The sequence below is a fragment of the Microcaecilia unicolor genome, chromosome 4 (genome assembly GCF_901765095.1).
Source record: "Microcaecilia unicolor chromosome 4, aMicUni1.1, whole genome shotgun sequence".
Classification (NCBI taxonomy): domain Eukaryota; kingdom Metazoa; phylum Chordata; class Amphibia; order Gymnophiona; family Siphonopidae; genus Microcaecilia; species Microcaecilia unicolor.
Window position 1 is genome coordinate 120,542,789 of NC_044034.1, and position 19,977 is coordinate 120,562,765.

The 19,977-nt window shown below is 40.1% G+C and overlaps 1 protein-coding gene across 1 annotated transcript in view; it reads left to right on the forward strand.

The window, feature by feature from the left end:
- The window catches only part of MYCBP2 (MYC binding protein 2), a 937,772-nt gene that overhangs the window by 517,376 nt on the left and 400,419 nt on the right, over positions 1–19,977 (forward strand). Inside the window, 5 exon segments of the mRNA XM_030200587.1 lie at positions 601–745; positions 6,639–6,860; positions 8,619–8,674; positions 8,846–8,961; positions 19,577–19,674. Of these exon segments, the coding sequence (XP_030056447.1) occupies positions 601–745; positions 6,639–6,860; positions 8,619–8,674; positions 8,846–8,961; positions 19,577–19,674 (637 nt within the window).

Genomic DNA, 19,977 nt, shown 5'->3' on the forward strand with positions numbered 1-19,977 from the left:
TGGAATCAGTTCTCCATTTTTCATTTTCCAAAAATCAGATTTTAAGTTCACTACCAAAACTTTCAAGATTAATGTTTACTAGAGAAGATAATATTGTGCAATATGAAACTGGGCATTTTAGGTTTGTTTGTGCTTTTGTAGCTAAAGTGGTTCAGAGGAAAGATCTTCAAATACAAAACTGGGCTAAGTAAATGTTTGATGTGGTTTAGCCTTGAGGGGTAAATTTATGATCGCCACATTTTGTTTTGAGAGTGGTTGTGACCTACTGTGTAGGGAAATAAGATCAAATGGAGCCATACAAACACTAAATCAATATTACAAGCAAGGATTTCAATTGTTTTTAGTTGCAGTTTAGTTTTCTGGGTATGTTTGTGCTTAACACTCACTCCTAAGAAATTCTGTTTTGTGGAGAAAAGAGTTTTTTGTGTGTTTTTGTTAACCAATCATGCGGTAAAGCATCAGAAGTAGGGAAAATGGTTCCATTCTGTAAACATGTTTTCTAAAGTACAGGTCAGAAATGTCATGCCAATAGAATCCTTGAATTTGGAGATCTATAATATTGCAAAATGTGTTGTTCATATTGCAACTTTACTGTTCTAGATGGCTTCAGCCAGATTCCTTTGCTGATCCTCAAAAGACATCTTTGATTTTAAATAAAGATGATATCAGATGTGGTTGGCCCACTATAATTACTGTGCAGACAAAAGATCAGTATGGTGAAGTAGTTCATGTTCCCAACATGAAGGTAAGTTGGTACTGATGAAAGCAGATAGATATTCCTTTGACATTTTTAAGAATTGTTGCATTTAGTTTGTAGAAAGGGCAATTTTGAAAGTAGCTGGTGAAGGTTCAATGCCATGGATCTGAAAGTGTATTTTCAAAGAGAAGTTCCTAAGATGTTTGTTTTTGAAAAATGTAGGCTAATGAAGATCGCTGTGTTTTGCTGTATGGGAAGACCCACACTTGCTCAGAAAAACCTAGATTTTTTTCTGAGCTTAGAACTGAGTTCACAACAACAGATGTGTCCAGTTTATTCTGCTGTTCACAGAGAACTCCTATTACAGGCAAGCAGCTTTGCTTTTCCTGCCCACTTATCTTTTCCCAATACAACTAAAAGCACACAGCACATACAACTGTTTTTACCATGAAAGAGGTATCTTGAAGATTTCTTTTTTTCATCAATATTTATAACACTTCACCACCTCACCCTATTCTATTAACTATCTTTTTATAACTTTGTTTAGATCTTTTTCCTCATCCATGAAATTGTTATAACACCAACTGTATCTATCTCCTGGAATGGCGATGTCATAACAGGTTTTTGTAAGCCACATTGAGCCTGCAAATAGGTGGGAAAATGTGGGATACAAATGCAATAAATAAATAAATAAAAATTAAACTTGTTGCCCAACAAATATAAAGCATAATGCGCATGTAAACTACAGAATACAGCACTAATAGACAATTAGTGTCAATATGCATGCCTAACACAACTTGTTGTAGAAATTCCCCCCCCCCCCCCCCCCCAAGCAGGTTTTCACCCTTCCTTAACTGAAAGTCTTCTACCCCTTAACCATATACCTGAATTCAACATTTATAAATTACAGTAAAGTACTCCCCTATTTAACCCTCCCCCAGCAAACCCCCAAATCCCTATGTCCCCAAATCCTATAACCCCCCTCCCCTTTACCCCTTCAATTCCCTTTCCAACAAGAAGTACAGGCAAAATATTTCTGTAAAATATCCTAACTTCTTTTATGTGACCAGAAACAGTCCTTTCTCTGAGCAGTCAAACATTCCATCTGGTATAAACGATTCAATCTCCCCTTCCATTCTTCCACAGTAGGAGATGTATTTTTCTTCCAGAGAAGCGCAGTGAGGCATTTCGCTACAGCTATGCCCCAACAAAACGTCTTGCCGCCAAAGAAACCCTTTCTCATACAGACTCATTAGACAAGATGGGGGGGGGGGGGGGGGGGGTGAAGGGAACCTCCCCACCAATGGCTGATGAAATCACTTGTATGACATGAAACTAAAAATGTGAAATTGTCACATTCCCACCACATATGCAGAAATGTACCCTCACCCTTCATGCATCTCCAACATACATTAGACATCTGAGGAAACATCCTCTGCAATCGATCAGGTGTATAATACCATCTAGTAAGCACTTTATATACATTTTCCTGCACTAGACTGCAAACCAAGGCCTTATGAATTGCTCCATAAATACTCTCCCGTTCTGTGGCAGAAAAAATACATTGTAGATCCTTTTCCCAATTAAGCATAAAGATATGTTTAGACTATTCCAGGCCCCTCATAAATTTGTAAATCAGGGATATAGGCCTAGTTTTTTTTCAATAGGAGCCAGAGATTCTCAAGATACTCTTTCCCCTGGGGATTCTCCTGCAACCAGCCCTGTTGTGCTATAAAATTTCTTAACTGCATGTATGGAAGAAAAGCTCAGTAGACCATAACTCTCTCGGAGTTATGTCTCGGTCAGACCCAAATTTGGATTCCCATCCTATTATTGCCAGTGTCGAAATCTGATCTTGCTGACTCCATCTCTTGTGTACCTCTCTCCATATGCCTAGCAGATGGCACGTGAAGGGATCTTGGGGACTCTGTCTTTTCCCCAGGCTCTATTGAGTTCCAAAGCAAATGCGTTCAGCTGAATCACTCCCAGCTTATCTGAGCTAACCTCCCAATCTAATATCATTCTCAACGGGGATGCAAAATAATACCATTCTATATTGGGCACTGCCCTACCACCCTGCTCTGGGGCTCCCCACAAAACCCTTTTAGACAGGCGAGGGCATGTCCCTTCCCAGATGAAGCGAGAAATAAGAGCTTGCATACAATGTAGCATTCCCCGTGGAATCGGGACCGGAAGGGATTGAAAAAGAAGTCTCGGCAGAACATTCATTTTCACAGCTGTTATTCGGCCCCACTGGGACAACCAGAAACCCCAGATCCGTCCCAAAATGGCCTAAAATCTTGTCATAGTTAAGATCATAGAGTGTCTGCAAATCCCGAGAAATCTAAATTACCAGGTAGCAAAAATGGGTGGATACCCAACGAAAGTGGAAGGCCATTCGCAATCGTTCCTCTTCTGTTTCCGAGATGGAGACCCTAACAATTCACTTTTGTCCATATTAATCTGAGCCCAGATATTGTACCAAATTCACAAAAGACTTCCAAAATAATCGACATATAATAGAACATCATCTGCAAAGAGGGCTACCCAATGTTCTGCCCCTCCGTAGATCACCCCCCGAATATCTGGGTGTTCCTAAATATGATTACCAAGGGCTCCATATACATTGCAAACAGTAAGGGAGATAGCGGACATCCCTGAAGGGTTCCCCTACCAATAGGGAAGAAAGAAGTATATGACCCATTGATTCGAAGAAAAGCCCCGGGGTTATTTTATGCTAGATTGAACCCTCCTGGCCCGAAGATAACAAGCTAGTTTAGCTTCCGATTTATTAGCGAACTCAAAGAACCGTTGTCGGAGTTTAGTTTGATAGAATTCAACTTCTGCCAACTGCAATTGAGAAAGTGCATTCCTTACCCTTCAGAGCTCACCCAGAACCTGCGGACACTGCGTCCTCTTATGCCAGTTTTTCAACTCAAGCAGATGACTCCGCAGATGTAGATTAAATACTCCCCACTCTCTCTTCCTCCAAGGCCCCCATTATATGAACACCCCACGAATCACCACCTTCAGCTCATCCCAAAGTGTAACATCTCTAACCTCCCCCGTATCATTATTTTACTTGTAGTCTTGGACAGCCTGTTTGATCTCCTGAATTACCTGTTCATCCCTTAATAAGGATTCGTTAAGTCTCCAAAAATCTTGTCATCTGTGATCACCCAGGCCCTGAAATGTAACCCACACAGGAGCATGGTCAGAAATTTGAATATTTCCAATTTCAGCATCCCCCAGGTAGTTCCATCCATTATGATGAATCCAAAGACCATTGATCCGAGTATGAGGCACTAGTGTGTGAATAGAAAGTATAGTTACTGCTACCTCCAGTCCTTGAAAGAATTCCTGTAGCGCCTTCCTGTGTGATTTACTACAGAGTCCACCCCCCTGAGGAGTGATCCAAGCGAGCATCAGGGGTCACGTTAAAGTCTCACCTTACAATCACCATTCCCTATGCAAACTCCTGTAACTCTTCCAAGAGTTTCTGGAAGAACTCCGACTGCCCGGAGTTTGAGGCATAGATATTTGTTAGTGTAAGCTCCCGACCTTGATAGCTGCCCTTCAAAGCTATGCATCTCCCACTCTGATCTCTAAACTCACTGTGAATAGTGAATCCAAATCCATCTCTAATCAAAATAGTGACACTCCCCTGCACGTTTGCCTCCCCGACCCTGGTGTCCCATTACTGTCCCAAAAGAACGATGTCGCAACACTTGCAAGTCACTAGGGTGTAGGTGTGTCTCTTGCAAAAAAAAAAACCACGTCCCACTGTAATCTACCCAACTCTTTATAGACTATACTGCGTTTTCCCTGGTTGTTCATACCATTAACATTCCATGAACTCACTTTTATCTGGTCTACAACACTCCGCATTCCCGCCCTAGATTGTTTACCCGCTTATTGTACCCATCCCCTTCCCTGCTTCCCCCAGACCCCGCTGATCATCTCCCATATGGATCGGCCATTTCCTGAGGAAGTAAACATCCCCTCATAAGGCTCTAGCCCAATAGGAGATTCCCAACTTATTCCATATCCCCATCAGACTGTATTGCCAGCCTGTAACCCACCTTCTTTCACCTCCCCCCTACTAAGTAAGCATATGTATGTAAACCTACCCACCCAACCTCCACTACACACAAACTCTGTCATCCAAGACCATTCAACCTTAAGCTTGTCAACCTCACACTTATAGAATCATGTGCTCCATCACAAGTGCTCCAAAAACACCCTCTAAACATATGTCAATATAAACGCTAGCACGTTCTTCCACACCCCCAGATTATCCCCCCCCCCGCCAAAAACCTTAAGATTACACATCCCCCTCCCCCCTTAAAATAAACCCAATAAAAATAAAAAATCATCAAACCTAATTATAAATAACAAGCTCATAATTAGCCCCCCTTTTACCCAAACTCATAAATTATTGAGGGTCAGAAAAATCACCAACATTTGTAAAGTCCTTAGTCCTCAAGTTGCAGTCTTATATGACTTCTTTCCTCGACCCTCCACAACCTGCCACCCCGAAGTGCCTCTCAAGGTGGTCTCACGTGGAGGTGACTGCAACTGGACCGGCAGACTCTCACATGCCAGTTCCTTCAAGGCAGACCAAGCCTCCGCCACCGACTTTACTTTCCTGATTTTCCCTTGACAGACAGTCAACACAGCAAAGGGGAACATCCAGCGGCAGCGTGGTCCATGAAACCGTAGGAACTGGGTGAGTTCCTGAAACGATTGCCTCTTTTGTAATGTGGTCCAGGCTAGGTGTTGATGCAATTCCGCCAACATAACTCAGCTTGTTGGCGCGCTTTGGAGAGAATCTTTTCTTTAGTTGGAAAGTCAGCAAAACATGCGATAATATCACATGGTATTCCCTCTCTGGTGGGACCCAAGCTGTGGTGCGCCCTTTGAATATTGAGATTAAACTGCTCACCTCCTCCTCCCTCTTGACCAAGCAAAAAAGTACAAAAGTCAGTGACCACCTGGAGACTGTCCTTAAACATTGCCGATTCAGGGATTCCCCTAAATCTGAGATTGTACTGCCGAGACCTTTTCTCAAGGTCTTCCAGTTGATCTTTCAGCTCTTGGATCACTCCAGGTTCTTTGGGTTTGAAACTTTTAAGCACCCGTACCTGTTCAGCAACTGAATCCACTGCTTCCTCCACTGTGGCCACTCGGGCTCCCAATTCTCCAATCTCAGACTTAATATCTTTTAAAGTTGCTTGAACATCACGGCGAACTCAAGCCATCTCTGCTTTCAATTTCCGGAACCAGACTTCCAAATCATGTTTAATAACTTCTGCCTGCACTTCTTGCATTTGCATGTGGTCATCCTTTTCTTCCGAGTCCGACCGAATCTGTGCCATTTTTTTTAACCACCTCTGCATCCCCTACTGTCCCCAAGTGCTGTTTATCCTGCTGATTAGCAGCGAAGCAAAACTTTTCTAAGCTTTTTCGGGGCGGCATTTCAACCTCTTCAAATGAGATGCAGCCGTATTTCCCTTCAAGCAAGAAGGATGCTGAGAATCGTGCAAATTTTTATAAATCCCAACGGAGCTATCAAACTATGCAGCCATACAGGTGAGTGACGTCACTTCCTCTTATATCTTGAAGATTTTAATTTCAATTCAATATATTTTTTCACATCAAAGTTAAGAGTTGCTGTCCCCTAATTTTACTGTAAGTTCAGGTGATTTGATGGCAGATTATGTTTGTTTTTTAATGTTTAATATATTGCATTTTAATTTATGGTACATTTCTTTGGGTGGATCCCATTATTATTTGAGGTGAAGTGGTTTATAAATTAGTAAATTAAATGAAATTTAAATAAAACACTCTGGATAAAATAATATGTAAGAGTGGCTAGAGCCTCCTTGCTTTCCAGCTTTTGCTCACTAAAACATTGCATGTTCTGATGACATTGGCACAGGTTGAGGTAAAGGCAGTTCCAGTTTCCCAGAAAAAGACATCTTTGCAGCAGGATCAAGTGAAAAAACTTCAGCGCATACCCGGCAGCCCAGCACTTGCAGCAACAGGATCTTCCAATTGTTCTGAGATGACTTTTGGTGGACTGCCCTCACCAAAACTTGATGCCTCATATGAACCAATGATAGTGAAAGAAGCTCGCTACATTGCCATCACGATGATGAAGGTAATTGTCATATATCTTTGCATTTATAGTCAGGTGCCGAATCCAACCCAAAATCTGGGTTTGGCTGAAAATACCTTTGTATTTTCAGCGGAAACCCAAAACTGTAACCCCACCTCGCAGCACGCCAGCCTCCCCCACACCCCCTGACAGAAAACACATTTCCCCAAACCCCCTCCCTCCCGGTCCTACCTTGTAAAGTCCCTGGTGGTTTAGTGGTAGCTTTGGGTCAGGAGCATCCTAAGTTGCTCTTGCCTTCATCGGCTAAGTTTGAAAAAAATTGCAGCTATCACTTCTCGTGGCAATTTTGTTTGCGGCTGCAATTTTGGAATTGGGCATGACCTGAGCAGCAGCTTAGCCATTACCAATTCCAAAATGGTGGCCGAGACTGCCGCGAAAGGTTGTGGCTGCCATTTTGGAATTGGGAACAGCCTGAGCAGGAGCAAGTCACTGCTGTTCACACCATTTCCAATTCCAAAATTGTGGCTGCGGCAGTCTCCCGAGGCTGCTGTGGGAATTCACAACTGCCATTTTTACAGTGCAGCCAATGGGGGCAGGAGGAACTTCAGATGGCTCTACCTCAGAGATACCACTAAACCACCAGGGCCTTTACAAGGTAGGCCTGGGGAGAAGGGCAGTGGTGGGGGGTGAGGAGCGTGTTTTCTGTCTTGGGGAATGATGGCCAGTTTCGGTTACAGTTCCAGCCCAAACCAAAACCACTGATTTTGATCGGCCTCTATTTCTAATACATGCAAAAAGATATTAGCATGATTTCTTTGATTTTTAATAAAAGAAAATGTTAAAATGGTGCACAGTGTGTAGAAAACAGAAAGGCTTAAGCACTTTTTGAAATAAAGGAAGTATTCAAAAAGGCGGTAAATAAATCCTAATAAATAAATATGAACAATTTCATGATGCCTAGTTTATTTTTTCATACTGAAACATGCTTATTGCTTGACAGAGTTAGGTAAATTTCATTAGAGATCAGTATTCCTATAGCAAATAATTTAAGAAGTAGATTTATCTAAGGGACCACAGGCACTAAACAATAGGCCCTTTTACTAAGCTGTGTTAGGTGCTAATGCATACCAAATGCAGCTTAAATTGGCATAGCGTGGGACGTGCTCAGGCATCCTGTAGTAACTGCCAAATGTGTATACAGTAGCTACATGCTAAATATTCTTTTTAAAAGGACATGTTATAGGATGGAGAGTGGAAGTTTCTACACTAACCAGTTAGTGCATTTCCATTACCATGTGCTAATTACTGTGCACTAACCAGTTAGCACATGGATTGCACGTGAGCCCTTAACGCTTACAAAATGGGTGGTAAGTGCCTACACAGTAATATTTAAAAATGGCTGCATGCTAATAGCTACATTACCATATGCCATTAATAAAAAACAATAGAAAATTGACCATTTTACAGCTGTGGTAAAAATAGCCTTCGCATGAGGGAAAGACTCCTGTAAGGGCACACTGAGTCCACTTTTTGCTGCATCTTAGTAAAAGTATTCCAATATCAAGGTGGTTTTAAATATGTTTGATACCATGTTGTGCTTTGAACTTCTGTGATTTCAGCTGAGCTAAACTTGTATCTTCTTGTATAAGAAATAACAATAATCCTATATTTTAGATGTTGAGGTCGCATGATAAATGTGAGCTGGAAGTCAAGATATAGTGTTCAGACATAGCAAATATTTTGATCCAGCCCTTTCTAGTCACAGTATTTTTATTGATGTTATTTCTCCTCTTATTTTAGGTATATGAAAATTACTCATTTGAAGAGTTACGTTATGCTTCACCAACACCTAAGAGGTAAACATTTAAATTTTTTATATATTTTAAAGTGTGTATTCTGAAAGTGAATTTCTCATTTATATTACATGCACATGTTTGTGCTATAATCAGTGGTATAATGTTGTTATTGTAAATTTTAACAACTTATGAATACCTATAAATTCTAACTTCTGTTTTGGTTTTGTCTAGGCCAAGTGAAAACATGTTAATAAGAGTGAACAATGATGGTACATATTGTGCAAACTGGACTCCTGGAGCTGTTGGTCTTTACACCATTCATGTTACTATAGACGGGATTGAAATAGGTATTTAAGAACATAAAAAATGACATAATCTGTCATTTAACTAGTATACACTATACAATCTTGATTAGGAATATTTTGTTTAAGAAGTCTCTTAACCAAATAAATTATACAATCCAAGAGACTAAATATTTGTACAGAAAAAGTTTCATTGCACCTCCAGTGAACACATGTAGAATCATCAATTAGATTCATAAAGTCATATGTACTTATCTTATTAGTCAATCCCGTTCTGATCCTGTGCTAATCCAGTACAGTTCTTGGGTTTGTTGTCTTAGTTCCACTGTCATAGGAACATAAGTGTTGCCATACTAGGGCAGACAGAAGGTCCATCAAGCCCAGCATCCTGTTTCCAACGGTGGCCAATCCAGGCTACAAGTAGCTGGCAAGATCCCAAAACAGTACAATACATTTATTCTGCTTCTCCTAGAAATAAGCAGTGGATTTTCCCCAAGTCCATTTTAATAATGGCTTATGGACTTTTCTTTGAGGAAGCTATCCATACCTTTTTTTAAACCCTGCTAAGCTTGCCCCCATCCCCTTTATCATTTTTGTCGCCCTTCTCTGTACCTTTTCTAATTTCACTATATCTTTTTTGAGATGCGGTGACAAGAATTGCACACACTATTCAAGGTGCAGTCGCACCATGTAGCAATACAAAGGCATTATAATGTCCTCATTTTTGTTTTACATTCCTTTCCTAATAATACCTAGCATTGAATTTACTTTCTTAGCCGCCACGACCACACACTGAGCGGGTTTCACCATATCATCAATGATGACATCTAGATCGCTTTCTTGGTTGGTGACTCCTAATGTAGAAACGAGCATTATGTAGCTATAGTTCGGGTTCCTGTTTCCCACATTCATCACTTTGCACTTGCTCACATTAAACATCTGCCATTTGGATGCCCAGTCTATCAATCTCGTACGGTCCTCTTGTAATTTTTTACAATCCTCTTGCGATTTAACAACTTTGAATAACTTTGTGCCATCAGCAAAGTTAATTACCTCACTAGTTACTCCCATTTCTAGATCATTTATAAATATGTTAAAATGCAGCGGTCCCAACACAGACCCCTGGGGAACCCCACTCCATTGAGAATACTGACCATTTATCCCTACTCTCTGTTTTCTATCTTTTAACCAGTTTTTAATCCACAATAGAACACTACCTCCTATCCTATGACTCTCCAATTTCCTCTGGAATCTTTCATGAGGTACTTTGAAAATCCAAATACACAATATCGACTGGCTCACCTTTATCCTCATGTTTGTTCACCCCTTCAGAGAAATGTAATAGATTGGTGAGGCAAGATTTTCCTCCACTAAATCCATGTTGGCTTTAATCCATGCTTTTAAATATGCTCTGTAATTTTGTTCTTTATAATAGTCTCTACCATTTTGCCTGACACTGATGTCAAGCTCACCGGTCTATAATTTCCCTGATCACCTCTGGAACCTTGTTTAAAAATTGGTGTTACATTGGCCATTCTCCAGTCTTCCGGTACCATGCTTGATTTTAAAGATAAATTACATGTTACTAACAATAGTTCTGCAAGTTCATTTTTCAATTCTATCAGTACTCTGGGATGAATACTATCCAGTCCAGGCGAGTTGCTACTCTTCAATTTATCAAATTGTGCCATTACATCTTCCAGGTTTATAGAGATTTAATTCAGTTTCTCTGACTTCAGCTTAGAATACTATTTCTGGCACCGGTATCTCTCCTAAATCTTCCGCAGTCCAACTAATTTATTTTGCCGGCTTCTTGCTTTTAATATACCTAAAAAAAATTTTTTTACTGTGTGTTTTTGCCTCCAACACAATCTTTTTTTCAAAGTCCCTCTTTGCCTTCCTTGACAGCGCTTTGCATATGATTTGCCATTCCTTATGCTGTTTCTTATTATTTTCAGTTTGATCCTTCTTCCATTTTCTGAAGGATTTGCTTTTAGCTCTAATAACTTCCTTCACTTCACTTTTTAATTATGCCGGCTGTCGTTTGGCCTTCCTTTCTCTTTTTCTAATACACAGAATATATTTGGCCTGGGCTTCCAGGATGATATTTTTGAACAGTATCCATGCCTGATGTAAATTTTTGACCTTCACAGTTGCTCCTCTTAAGTTTTGTTTTTCATCTTTTTTTCTCATTTTATCATAGTCTCCTTTTTGAAACTTAATTGCTAACGTATCGGATTTCCTGTGTGTACTTTTTCCAATACCAATATCAAATCTGATCATTTTATGATCACTGTTACCTAGCGGCCCCAGCACCAGATCATGCGCTCCACTAAGCACTAGATCTAGAATTTTTCCTCCTCTTGTTGGCTACTGTACCAGCTGCTCCATAAAGCAGTCTTTGATTTTGTCAAGCAATTTTACCTCCCTAGCATGCCATGATGTTACGAACAATATAGTTCAATTATTCCTTATAATTACACTGCTTCCAAAAATTCTTTTAAATGCCATTCCGAATCTCGACATGGTTCCATATTTCGCTATGTGTCGTCAGGATATTCTGATTGATTTCCGTCTGCTGATCACCAGTCACTGATCACTTGGTCGACACTGGAATTAAGACGACACCCCAGGCAGTATATTGAATCAGCACAGGATCAGCATTGGTTTGACTAATAAGATAAGTACATATGGTTTTATGAATCTAATTAAAATCCTAGACATGTTCACTGGAGGTGCAATGATTGTATGGTTGATAGCTTGTTCATTGTTGGCTATGCTACACATTTCTGATTACCTAAAATTTTTTTCTGTTCAAATATTTAGTCTCTTGGATTGTATTATTTAACTAATGTAAGCAGCTGCTCAAGTACATCAGTGAAGAAGTAGGATAAGACATTGATCTACTTTGGGATCTGTTAAGTTTGCTTATACATCTTCCTTAATCATGGAATTGTTTCTTGGTGAATGGGCATTCAGTTTTTTTACAGGGTGAGGCAAAAAGAAGTAATCTACAGAATTTTGCAGTTTTCAATGAAATATTTTATGTTCTTGTTTAGTCATCTTAAGTTTTACTATTAAACAACATTTAATTATCTTACGGTATGTTGGTACTGACATTTTAGAATTACTACCTAGCAGTTTTTGCGCATTAAATGTTTGCGCTAACACAGAATAAAATAAAGTTATTCAAACTATACAATTAACAATGTGTCAGAATTTTACAGTTACTGTGAATGCTCAGTGTCCATCCCCAGCTTTAACACAAGCCTTCAGTCACTTTGGGAAGTTCTTAACAGCCTTGTTGATCAGTCCCAGTGGCAGGCTGTCCCAGATCATCTGCAGCAATACCTTGATGACTTGTGCTGGCACATGTAAGCCACATTGAGCCTGCAAATAGGTGGGAAAATGTGGGATACAAGTGTAATAATAATATCAAAAGACAGTGAGATAGAGATCCTCCTTTGTGATACGTCTGGCAAATCTGTCACCGGTGTCGAGCTTGGCAGCAGTCTCACAGGTGCTTAAGTGTTGGTTGGCCACTCTCACCTTCCTGGAAATAAATCAGCTCCTAAACATATACAGTGGGGGAAATAAGTATTTGATCCCTTGCTGATTTTGTAAGTTTGCCCACTGACAAAGACATGAGCAGCCCATAATTGAAGGGTAGGTTATTGGTAACAGTGAGAGATAGCACATCACAAATTAAATCCGGAAAATCACATTGTGGAAAGTATATGAATTTATTTGCATTCTGCAGAGGGAAATAAGTATTTGATCCCCCACCATCCAGTAAGAGATCTGGCCCCTACAGACCAGGTAGATGCTCCAAATCAACTCGTTACCTGCATGACAGACAGCTGTCGGCAATGGTCACCTGTATGAAAGACACCTGTCCACAGACTCAGTGAATCAGTCAGACTCTAACCTCTACAAAATGGCCAAGAGCAAGGAGCTGTCTAAGGATGTCAGGGACAAGATCATACACCTGCACAAGGCTGGAATGGGCTACAAAACCATCAGTAAGACGCTGGGTGAGAAGGAGACAACTGTTGGTGCCATAGTAAGAAAATGGAAGAAGTACAAAATGACTGTCAATCGACAAAGATCTGGGGCTCCACGCAAAATCTCACCTCGTGGGGTATCCTTGATCATGAGGAAGGTTAGAAATCAGCCTACAACTACAAGGGGGGAACTTGTCAATGATCTCAAGGCAGCTGGGACCACTGTCACCACGAAAACCATTGGTAACACATTACGACATAACGGATTGCAATCCTGCAGTGCCCGCAAGGTCCCCCTGCTCCGGAAGGCACATGTGACGGCCCGTCTGAAGTTTGCCAGTGAACACCTGGATGATGCCGAGAGTGATTGGGAGAAGGTGCTGTGGTCAGATGAGACAAAAATTGAGCTCTTTGGCATGAACTCAACTCGCCGTGTTTGGAGGAAGAGAAATGCTGCCTATGACCCAAAGAACACCATCCCCACTGTCAAGCATGGAGGTGGAAATGTTATGTTTTGGGGGTGTTTCTCTGCTAAGGGCACAGGACTACTTCACCGCATCAATGGGAGAATGGATGGGGCCATGTACCGTACAATTCTGAGTGACAACCTCCTTCCCTCCGCCAGGGCCTTAAAAATGGGTCGTGGCTGGGTCTTCCAGCACGACAATGACCCAAAACATACAGCCAAGGCAACAAAGGAGTGGCTCAGGAAGAAGCACATTAGGGTCATGGAGTGGCCTAGCCAGTCACCAGACCTTAATCCCATTGAAAACTTATGGAGGGAGCTGAAGCTGCGAGTTGCCAAGCGACAGCCCAGAACTCTTAATGATTTAGAGATGATCTGCAAAGAGGAGTGGACCAAAATTCCTCCTGACATGTGTGCAAACCTCATCATCAACTACAGAAGACGTCTGACCGCTGTGCTTGCCAACAAGGGTTTTGCCACCAAGTATTAGGTCTTGTTTGCCAGAGGGATTAAATACTTATTTCCCTCTGCAGAATGCAAATAAATTCATATGCTTTCCACAATGTGATTTTCCGGATTTAATTTGTGATGTGCTATCTCTCACTGTTACCAATAACCTACCCTTCAATTATGGGCTGCTCATGTCTTTGTCAGTGGGCAAACTTACAAAATCAGCAAGGGATCAAATACTTATTTCCCCCACTGTACTTGATGTTTGTCTCTGAGTGTTCGGATTTCAGCCGACCACTGCCAGCCTTGTGTTCCATCAGAGCCTGTTTGATCAGTACGCCAACAGATTTTCTTCACGGTGCTGAGCTTCCAGTTCTTGAGATGATACGCAGCCACTATCGCCTTTGCTCTGAAATCTTGTTTACACAGTATCTGGATTCTTATTTTGTCCACTACTGCCACATTGCCCATGATTGCCATTCTGATCCAAAATGCTTTTATAAGAAATTATCTGTAAATTTTACTATGAAAATACACTGTGACATCATTAACAGTAAGGCTGGTACCCTGTGGTTTTTTTTTTTTTTTTCAAATGATAGTTTTACAGTGCAAACATTTTTTAATGCGCTATAGATAGTAACAGCAAATAACGGCCCCTGTTGCACGCGATTGCCGACAGCCCATTCAAAGTAAATGGGGTGTGTTGTAACTAGTGCGGCTTTGTAAACGGGAAAAGCTATAAAATTTCACCTCTCCAGCGGGTTACTTCTTTTTTTTTTTTTGCTTTACCTGTACATAAGCTTAGGTTTCATCTTCTTGAAACTTCTGTTGTCAGAGGACAAATGAGAATTTTCCGAATTAAGCAGGTGAGGATTTCTAACAATTATTCTCTAAGGACCAATAGGATATCAAGCCCTCACAGTTTGGATGTCATCCATGTGTAGAATGTGTGGGAGAGAAGGTTTTCTAGCGCAGAAAGCTTCTAGAATCTATTGTATTTTAAACATTTATAACTTATGCTATCTACAGTTCTAGGTGGCTTACCAAGATCATATAAATAATATATAAAATAAACTGATAATACTACTATGCATGTGCACTACTTCTGTGGGGCGACCTCAGTTGCTCATTTTCCACAAAGCTTTTCCTCTGTAGTAACAAAATTTACAATTTTCCGTATTTTTTTTCTGTCATATTCATGTGCATGGGCTTTCCTGCTCCCTCATAGTCAACTTTTTGTTATATGTTTTGATTGTCTTACGTTTTATTGGATCTTTCCCAATATGCCTTTTCACCACATTTTTCAGAGCCTGACAGTGCCTAGGCTGGGATCACAAAGCCTCTGAGTGTAATTTTTGTCTACAGATCACCTGTAAAGGTTTGTTGGTGGTTCTACATCCTGATTCAAGATCATCACATTAGAAGCATTAGGTCCAAAGAGCCCAAGGGGATGCTAGATGCATTGACATTGAGGAGGATACCTCAATCTCCCTTGATATCAAGCCATGGACTTGGTCTTACAGTAATACCTGCCTGAAGAAGACGCATCCAAATTTTCACTATGTGCTTGAGCCTTCAGTGTCAATTGAGAGGAGCTGAAGAAGCAGTGATACTGGTTGTTTAAGTACAATGTTATGAGTACTGTTAAACTAGTGGTTGCCACTTAAGGAGGATCAGTCATTCATCTCAATATCTTATAGGAGATGTCGGGCTCCAAAGGACCTGGACCAGCCATTGATATGTTTTAGATGACTCAGGAGGATGTAGCTTCATTTGTTCAGACCTGTTCAGCCTTAGCATTGGTAGTCTTAAGAAGAGCTGAATAGGAGCGTGGTCTCTGTTGACTCGGCATACCAGCTTTGACACTATGATGGACAGAAGTGACACTTATCCTTGAAGCCCATGCTTCAGAGGTGTTTCATACACTTTAAGATCTTGAAAGGCCTTGGAGTTGATGCCAGTTGCTGTCATGTCCATATTGAGTTCATCCAGTGAGAAGACATCCCTGAAGCATTGATCAAGGTTATGGTCTAGATGCCAGCTGTCAGGCAGTAGCGTCACTGAGATATTGATTACTAGTTAGATGTAGACCCAGGTTTCTTTGCTGCAGTATTTTTTTGAGTCATCATCTAAGCATTCCTCTGAAGCTGTGGTACTTTCAGAAGCATTCATCTGAAGCTGTGATAATTTCTGAAGAATATGAATCCTCTGGATTTCACTTGGATTCCTTTCCTCTTTAGGAAAGGGGAAGGTCTACCCTTGAGGGCCTTCCTTCATGGATTTTGTAAGTGAAATAATGAATACCGTTCCCTTTTCATTAGAGGCGGAGGAGAGAAAACTAAGTGCATAAATGTTGGTTATCATCAACCCCTTTTGTAAGGAAGGTGTGACAGTACCCATTGACAAGATCTTGAGGAATGGACACGTAAGAATGTGTGAGACATTCTGTACCCTGTGAATAAGAAGATGATCTCCATATTTACAGTTTTGTGCAAAACTTTAGGCATCCTAGGTTGAATAGAAGTTGGTTCGACCTTTGCATGGTACATGATTAAACATGGCATCGTTCTGCAAATTTTAATGCATAATTACTATTTGCTAATTTTAATACATTGAAAATAATTTTTAAAATGTGGTCTAATCCATTAACACCAGTGGGAAAGGTCAGTGATTTTATTTAAAGTATTTTCTTGTCAAGAAGAAAATGGGGATTCCATCCTATCCCTCAGACCTAGGGAACTTCTTCAAGGACATGATTTGGAAGAGGTTCAAGATGGTTTCCCTTGGCACCTTCATGCCTTCCCTACAAAAAAGAAATTGGCTATGTTCTTTGAACTTAAGAAAGCTTACACCCACATAGAGATGCATCCAAGCTACAGGATGGATCTCAGGTACATAAAACTACTTAAAACTCACCTTTTCAAGCAAACCTACTCATATGACTTGACTTAAATTAGAAATCTATCTGCGATACCTGGATCAGACTACTTAGCAGAACTTAATATGTTTTTTTTTTCCTTTTGAATTCATCCCTCTCCAAACCACTATTATACATTCTTTCTTTTTCACAACACTTTACCCAACTTACACCCTCTTCCGCTCCCTACCTCTACCACCTTCCTCCCTTATCCTTTCTTAGTCCACCTCTTTATATATTATATTCAAATGTTTTATCCATTTTGTGCTATCTTGTAAATTTGTTTTTTATGTAAGCGGCATTGAGCCTGCTACAGGTGGGAAAGCGCGGGTTATAAATGTTACAATACAATACAATAACAGGGAAACATCATTATCAGTATTATAATGTGCCATTTGACTTAGCATTAGGTCAACATATATTCACAAAATACTTAGTCATGGTAGCAAGACATCTATGCAAATTAAGGATGCATGAATTTTTCAGTTTGGAAAATTGGAAGATCATGAGCCCATCTCGGGAAGTGGATGTATTTTACTAGTAGAGCAAATCATATGATTGATCTTTTTGTATCTCCTCAACACTTGGATGCCTAACTGCTAGGTTGAGAGGAGGGTCTTCTGTATGTGTATCTCTTCCATTGCGTTATGCTAAAGCTGACAGGACTGTTGCATTGAGTTTCTTGTAGCTTTATTTTGGCCAAGACAGGTTCAGTTCCCATTTAACTTAAAGGTCCGCAAGAGATGTCAAACTTAATTTTGGCACAAAAGAAAGTATTCCACAGACAATGAAAGAAAAAGGATCTATTTCCCACTCTGTATATATTCCCGGAGTTGGTACTCTCCTCTCTGGAACCTGTAAGCCACATTGAACCTACTGCTATGCGGGAAAACGTGGAATACAAATGTAATAAATAAATTCTGGGTTTGTCCATAAAATAGATGATCAAACTGTGGAATTTTACAACATTGATCACACAGGCACAGAGGACTATGCTGCATTCCATTATCAAATTCCTAGCCTTTGTAACCTGAATGTTTAAGAGTGTAACCTGAATTGCCATAATCTGCCATACAGTATATCAGCAGGTTCTTCTGGTTTCTAGGAAAGACTCCTCTAAATGATCTTACTGCTCAGTGATATAATGATAATGCCCATGATCTTTTTTTCTACTGCACACTACTGCTTGAAGACCAACTCCATTATGCTTCACCTCCGTGCAATTGGTGCTTATCACCACCATGTAGGAGGTAATTTCATCTGTGTATAATCTCTAGTTTGAATTATGCAAAATCTTCTATGAAACAACTTGTGTAGTGCCTTGCAATCTGTTGTTCTAACCCAGCTGATGAAAATTCCATCGGAGCCTCTGGACTTCTGTCAGCTCAAGTGTTCAACCTAGAAGTTCCTTTTCTCGGTAGCAGCCATTCATTTTGGTACAAAGGGTTAGTGATCTCTAGGGCTTAGTGATCCACCTTATAAGAAATTTCCTGCTGAAGGTAGTGTCTGATTTCCTGTCAATTTTTTTTTTGTACTACCTGCCGATAATAGTGACTATGTCTTACATATATTAAGTAGACAGAAGTCATTAGAAAGTCCACCTGCCATTTATTTGCTTTGGTCCCAACAAACCTGGGATTGCTAATTTTGTTCTATTTTTCCAAATTACAAATTCTAGATACGATAATAGGTTGTTTCGGTCAATTAGCCCTGTTTTTTTTTTTTTCAATTTTCTCTTTTTTTTGTTAATGGCAACCTGTATCTAAGGAGTCCCAGATATGAACACTTGGCATTTTAGAGTAAACCAAGTGACCTGTAACAGCTGTTTTCCATAGACTAGAGTATGCAAGTCCTTACATGCCTTCTCACCTCTCCCTTGTATTTCTTTCAAAACAAGCTACTCAAGAATTGAGGAGGCCTGGAATGATACAGGAACTGGTGTACATGTATGGTGTTATCTAATAGCTTGTAGAGGTCTTCTGAGCTACAAAAGCTTTTTTCCCCGCATGTGGACTTAAATGAATGACATCACTTTTATCTTGCTACACTTTGCCACTTATTCATTTACATTTAACACAGGTGTTTTTCAAGTTTCAGTTAAGAATAAAAACAACACCCTTAAGTATGAAGTGTGTACTAGATATTGAATATTGTTCAAGAACTTATAGAATTTGATGTACAATGTCTTGACATGTCAGTTTGTGAAGAAACAAAGAGAAAAAAATCCATAGTGAATGGTAACACCAATGATAGAAAACATAATGGAATTGTCAGTTACTTGCGTTGTTTGTTAGTATTTTTAGTACAATAAACAATGTGCTTAATTTTGAATGATCTTGAGACATCAGGTAGGGGGTGCTGGCTTACAGTCTGATAACCATTTTTTTTTCTTTTTTTTACAAATTAGTATTATTTCTTAAAATAGCAAAATCATCTGAGGACTTATTTTTTATAAATCACTTTAATAATTGTGATAAATTTAGATTGGATCCAGGATCATGACTTCTTTTTTAGACCATGTTACGTTCCTCACCTGGTTCCAGGCCTGCGCGGCCGATTCGCCGGCGAGGTGCGGCCTGGCTGAGATAGCCGGCTATTTTCCCAGGTGAAGCTAGGGGTTGTCTGGCTGCCTGACCGAGTGCAGCGTCACTCCATCTCTGCTGTGCTCAGTCGGGGCACAGGGGCTCACTACTACCGGGTCATAACAGACCATCTCTGCTCTTTATTTTAATTGATTTTCTGTTTGACAAACCAGCAAATACTTTATACGTTTTTATAGTTACCAACATAATCATTTTTTTTCTTTACAATTTTACTTTACAGATGCAGGACTAGAAGTAAAAGTGAAGGATCCCCCAAAAGGGATGATACCACCAGGAACTCAGTCAGTCAAACCAAAAGCTGAACCCCAGCCCAACAAGGTGAGGATACTCGATGGAGAAACTTATCCGTTGCATCACATTTGAATTAGCTTGTGAATATAGTATGGTGAACTAAAATGAGCTATTCTTGGGAAATAGTTATACTGGGGATTCTGATTTGATGAATGCACCATTCTTGTTTCAAACCCCCAGAGCCTAGTATTTTAAAATCAAATGCTTTCATTCTTACTCATTACAAACCAGTTCATCAAAAGTGGAACTTTGTTACAGATGTGGGGAACTAGCAACAACCTGTAACTTTTTGAAAATTACTTCAGCGCTGTGTACTGTAACTTTCAAATT